The sequence below is a fragment of the Anas platyrhynchos genome, chromosome 30 (genome assembly GCF_047663525.1).
Source record: "Anas platyrhynchos isolate ZD024472 breed Pekin duck chromosome 30, IASCAAS_PekinDuck_T2T, whole genome shotgun sequence".
NCBI classification, from domain to species: domain Eukaryota; kingdom Metazoa; phylum Chordata; class Aves; order Anseriformes; family Anatidae; genus Anas; species Anas platyrhynchos.
The window spans coordinates 6,581,392-6,586,771 of NC_092616.1; the positions used below are offsets into that span (position 1 = coordinate 6,581,392).

A 5,380-nucleotide genomic window follows, 5' to 3' on the forward strand; every position below is an offset into this window, starting at 1 on the left:
GCCCCCCGCCCCCTCGCCCCCCCCCTCGCCTCCCCTCCCCTTCCTGTTTCTGTTCTCCCCTCCCGTGGCCCCCCCCCCCGGCTCTCACCGGCCTCCGGCCTCCGCTTTCGCCGCTCACGGACCCCGCGCCCAGGTGGCCCCGGACGCCAGCAGCGAAGGCGACGCCACGCGCCCCCCTCCCCCTCCTCCCCTTCCTGCTCTTTGCGTCAGCGCGCGCGCGCGGGCGCTGGCAGTGTAGCTGCCTGCCGCCGCCCCAGCAGCGGGGGCGGCCCGGGGACGACAGTTCGGACGGCGGCACTCGCGCGGCGCCGCGCATCCTCTGGCCTGCGGCCAGCCCTGCGCGCGGGGGTTCGCTGGGGGAGTGAGCCGCCGCGCTGCCGCCCCGCCCAAGGGGAGGCCCGCCGTCCATCCCCACACCCTCTGCGCCGCCCCGCCGACCCCCGTGCACTGCCGCCAGGCACGCCCGCACGCGGTCACTCTGCCCCCTCCCACCCCCACCCCGGGCGGCAGCTAATTACTGCCGCTCCCGCCCGCGGCTCCTCGGCGGCCAGCCACGGGAGCGCGCGGCCGCCGGCCAGCGATCAGCGCCTGCCGCGCCAGGGCCGGGCGCCGTTGCTAGGCAGAGAGCGCGGTCCCACGGCGTGGCTCGGGGTCCCACACCGGGTCCTGGGGCGGGGCCCCTCCCCCCATCGGGGCCCCCACCCCTCACAAAACCTCGGGGAGTTTGAGTGCCATTTTCCTGTTTCTTCTTGATGGGGACCCTCTGGGACCCCTGAATGCAGGGGCAGAGCCCAGGCTAATTGGGGGGGGGGGCGCCTGAATCACCCTAATCACTCTCTGACCCCGAAACCATCAAGGGGTCCCGGCACCTCCCAGCCCCTGGCAGCGGGGGCCTCAGGCCGAGGCCCGTGCCTCCCCTCCAAAAACCCTCCAAAGCAGGGCCTCCCCCCCTCAGCCCCCCCCCCAGGCCTCACTCCTCTCTCTTTTCTGCTCCCCCCCTCCCCTCACACCCAAAGCCGGGGCCGGGGCCGCTGCGGGGGCGTGAGGAACGGCGGCGCCATGGAGGAACGGCCGCGGCACCCGGGGCCCCCCGGGGCCTCGGGATCCTCTAAAACCTCGAGACCCCCCCCAGGCCCCGGGGACCCCCCCCAGACATTGGGACCCCCCCCCCAGGGCTTTGAGACCCCCCCAAGAACCTTGGACCCCCCTTCATTGTGTTAAGAACCTCCTCAGGGCTTTGGGGACCCCCCCCATGGCCTTGAGTACTCTTCAGGGTTTGGGGCCCCCCCCCAGGGCCTTGGGCCCCCCCTCCAGGGTTTGGGGACTCCTCCTCAGCACATCAGGACCCCCCCCAGGGATCGAGACCCTCTCAGGGCCTCCGGGACCCCCCCCAGGGCCCTTGAGACCCCCCCAGGTCCTCAGGACCCCCCCACAGGGTCCTGGCCCCTCCTCAGGTCTGGGACCTCTTTAAAGGCCTCAGCCCTCCTCAGGGACATTGGGGACCTCCTCAGAATTTTGGACCACTTACAATCCTCTAGGATCTTCTCAAGGCCTGCGACTCTTCAGGGTCCCTGGCCCCCTCCTGACCCTCTTCCAAATGCTCCTCACAGCGTGCCCTCCAGGTCCAGTGGCGGCGGTGCTGGTGATGCTGGCGGCGCTGGGGGGGTGCCCGGGGGGCACAGCCCATTGCCCCCCTTAGGGCTAAGTGGGGACGGTACGGGGACCCTCCTGGGACCTGACAATTGGGATGGGGTCGGGGACATTCGGGACATTGGGGTCATTGGGGACATTTGGGGGATATTTGGGGACATTTGGGGAGGTTGGGGGGGGATGGGGGCTTGGGGGGACATTTGGGGTCGGGGGGCTCTGAATGGGGTCAGGTGGGACCGGGGTCGGGAGCCTGAGAATCTTGGGTGGCACGGGGACAGGAGGGGACCCCAAATCGGGATGGGTCGGGGACATTTGGGGACAGGAGGGGACCCCGGATGGGCTGGGGGTGTGGGATGTTCTGGGGTGTTTTGGGGCATTTTGGGGTGTCCTGGGGTGTTTTGGGGCATTTGGGGGTTTTGGGGCTGTTTTGGGGTGTTTAGGGGCATTTTGGGGGTGTGCTGGGGGTGTTTTGGGGTGTATTTGGGATGTTTTGGGGTGTCCTGGGCTGTTTGGGGCTGTTTTGGGGAGTTTTGGGGTGGTTTTTGGGGTGTTTTGGGGTGTCCTGGGGCTGTTTTGGGCTGTTTTGGGTGTTCTGGGCTGTTCTGGGGTGTTCTGGGGCTGTTCCGGGTTGGTTTTGGGCTGTTCTGGGGTGTCCTGGGCATTTTTGGGGTATTTTGGGGTGTCCTTGGGCTTTTTGGGGTGTCCTGGGCTGGTTCTGGGCTGTTTTGGGGCTGTTTTTTGGGTGTTTTTCGGGGTGTCCTGGGGTGTTTCTGGGCTGTTTTCTGGGCTGTTTTGGGGCCTTCATTGACCCCCCCCCCAGTCCGTGGCGGCTCGCTGTGCGAGGCGCGGCCGGGCACGCCAGGACGTGCACGAGGGGGCGCAGCGGACGGCGTGACCCACTCACCCCTCGGGGCGGGGCTGCCCGTCCCCGCTGACTGCGACATGAGCACTCCAGCAGATCGCCTGTATTGGTATGGCCGGCCCCAGCCCTCCTGGGTCCCCACCCCAAACCCCCCCCTCAGCCCCCTCCCCACGTGTCCCTGTCTCCCCCCCAGGCCTTCCAGAGCGTTTCAACGGCCTCGTCAGCTTCTTCCGGGCTGGGAACGATGACCGCTCGGCTCCGGGCGTGCCGACGGCGAACAGTGGCCGGCCAGACCCCCAGTAGCCACCGGTGCCCCCAGTAGCCACCAGCACCCCCCTGTAGCCACCATACTCCCCTGTAGTCAACGGTGCTCCCAGTAGCTAATGCCACCCAGTAGCCAATATGTCACCCAATAGCCAACGGCTGTCCCCAGTAGCCAACTGTGCCCCCCAGTAGCCAACGGAACCTCCCAGTAGCTGACTGTGCCCCCCAGTAGCCACCAGTGCCCCCCAGTAGTCAACGGTACCCCCAGCAGCCAACGATGCCACCCAGAAGCCAATGGTGTCCCCCAGTAGCCAACGATGCCACCCAATAGCCAATGGTGCCCCCAGTAGTCAATGGGTGCCCCCCAGTAGCCAATGGGTGTCCTCCAGTAGCCAATAGTGCTCCCCAGTATTCAATGACTGCCCCCCAGTAGTCAACAATGCCACCCAGTGGCCAATGGCGTCCCCCAGTAGCCAATAGTGCCCCCGAGTAGCCACACGAATAGTCCCCAGGTTCAATGGCGCCCCTGAGTAGCCACCCAGTGCCCCCGAGTAGCCAAATTCACTGAATAGCCAACGGTGCCCCAAGACCCCTCACCCCCCTCCCCTCCCCCCAGCCCCCCGCCCACCCCCCTACGCCCCCCCAGGGCTGCAGACACTGCACCTGCTGACGCTGCAGGTCCGCTTGACGAGCTGCGCGTGGAGCTGGAGGACTTCGAGAACAACACGGCCTGCTGCACCACGGCACCTTCGCCCTCTCCCCACGCCATCAGCGCCGAGGAGGACGTGACCCGCTCACCGTGGGGCGCTTCGTCGACGGGCGGGGCCGGTACGGGGCTGGGGGCGTGGGGAGGGGTCGGGGCGGGGGAGAGGGCGTGGGTGGGGAGAGGGTGGGGAGGGGTTTGGGGTCAATGGGGGCCGTGGGGAGGGGATCTGGTCAACGTGGGCCATGGGGAGGGATCGTTGGGTCAATGTGGCCATGGGAAGGTCTGGGTCAACACGGGTCATTGGGAAGGGTCTGGGTCAAATGTCAGCCATTGGGAGGGGTCTGGGTCAATAGGGCCATGGGGAGGGGTCTGTTGGGTCAAATGTGCCACTGGGAAGGGTCTGGGTCAATATTAGCCATGGGGAGGGGTCTGGTTCAACACAACCCATTGGGAAGGGTCTGGGTCAGCTGAGACCATGGAGAAGTTGGGTCAATGGGGACCATGGAGAGGGTCAAGGGTCAATAGGGTCATTGGGAGGGGTCGTTGGGTCAATGGTCATTGGGAGGGGTCTTGGGGTCAATGGTCATTGGGAAGGGTCGTTGGTCAACGGGGCCATTGGGAAGGGTCTCTGGGGTCAATGTAGAGTATGGGAAGAGTCTTGGGTCAATGGGACCATGGGTTGGGGTTGGGGTCAATGGGGTCATTGGAAGGGTTGTTGGGTCAATGGTGCCACTGGGAAGTGTCTGTGTTTATAATCCTTGGAAGGGTCTTGGTCCCAAGCCATGGGAAGAGTCTGGGTCCAATGGGACCATGGGAAGGGGTTGAAGGGTCAGTAGGGGTCATTGGAGGGGTCTGGGTCAATGGGGTCATTGGAAGGGTTCGTTGTCAACGGTGCCGCTGGGAAGGGTCTCTGGGTCAACGTGACCCATTGGGAAGAGTCTTGGGGTCAATGGGACCATGAGAGGGTCTCTGGGTCAATGGGGTCATTGGGGGGTCTTGGGGTCAATGGGGTCATTGGGAGGGGTCTTGGCCGTAACGGTGCCGTTGGAAGAGTCCTGGGCGACGCAAGCCACTGACCATGATCACCACCTCCTACCCACTACCCTCTCCCCTCTCCCCGTATTCGGTGCCGCCTTGACCCCGTGCCCCCCCATGACCCCCCCATGCCCCCCCGTGACCCCGTGACCCCGCGCCCCCCCAGGCGACTCTCTGAGCCACCACCACGGCAGAAGTTCTCCACCTTCGACCGGGACCAGGACCTACGTGCAGAACTGCGCGGCGCTGTCGCGGCCTGGTGGTTCAAGAGCTGCCACTTCTCCAACCTCAACGGCTTCTTCTACCTGGGCGCCCACCTCTCCTACGCCAACGGCATCAACTGGGCGCAGTGGAAGGGCTTCTCACCATCTGCGCAAGAGCCAGATGAAGACCGCCGCCTCTGAGCCCCCGCCCCACTGCACGCGCCCGTCCCTGGACACGCCCCCTGCCCCGCCCCGCCCTGTCTGAGCCAGAAAACATGCATATGTCACGAGATGGCGCGTGGTGGGGTGTCTATGTGTCGCGATAGTGCACGTCTTTGTGCTTGATGGCCCGATATCGCGAATAGCACCATATATCTATAGCCTGATATCCCGATATCGCAATATCCATGTCTCGGCCATATCGTCATATGCCCATATCCTGATAGCCCAATATCCCAATATCCCGATATCCTAATATCCTGTTACCCCATATTGCCATATCCCTATATACCCATATCCCAATATCCTAATATCCTAATGTCCTGATATTCGTATAGCCCGAATCCCTATAGCCCAATATCATGTATATCCCAATATCCTGATAGCCCAATATCCCAATAACCGAATGTCCCCTCATATCCCGTTACCTAATATCCCATA

General features: G+C 64.6%; 1 protein-coding gene across 1 annotated transcript; it reads left to right on the forward strand.

The window, feature by feature from the left end:
- The first annotated feature begins 2,756 nt into the window (after positions 1–2,756).
- On the forward strand, positions 2,757–4,921 carry LOC139999874 (microfibril-associated glycoprotein 4-like). The gene is given in 5 exon segments (XM_072029502.1): positions 2,757–2,811; positions 3,393–3,463; positions 3,466–3,604; positions 4,684–4,707; positions 4,710–4,921. Coding segments are annotated over 5 exon segments (501 nt in total).
- Positions 4,922–5,380: the final 459 nt, after the last annotated feature.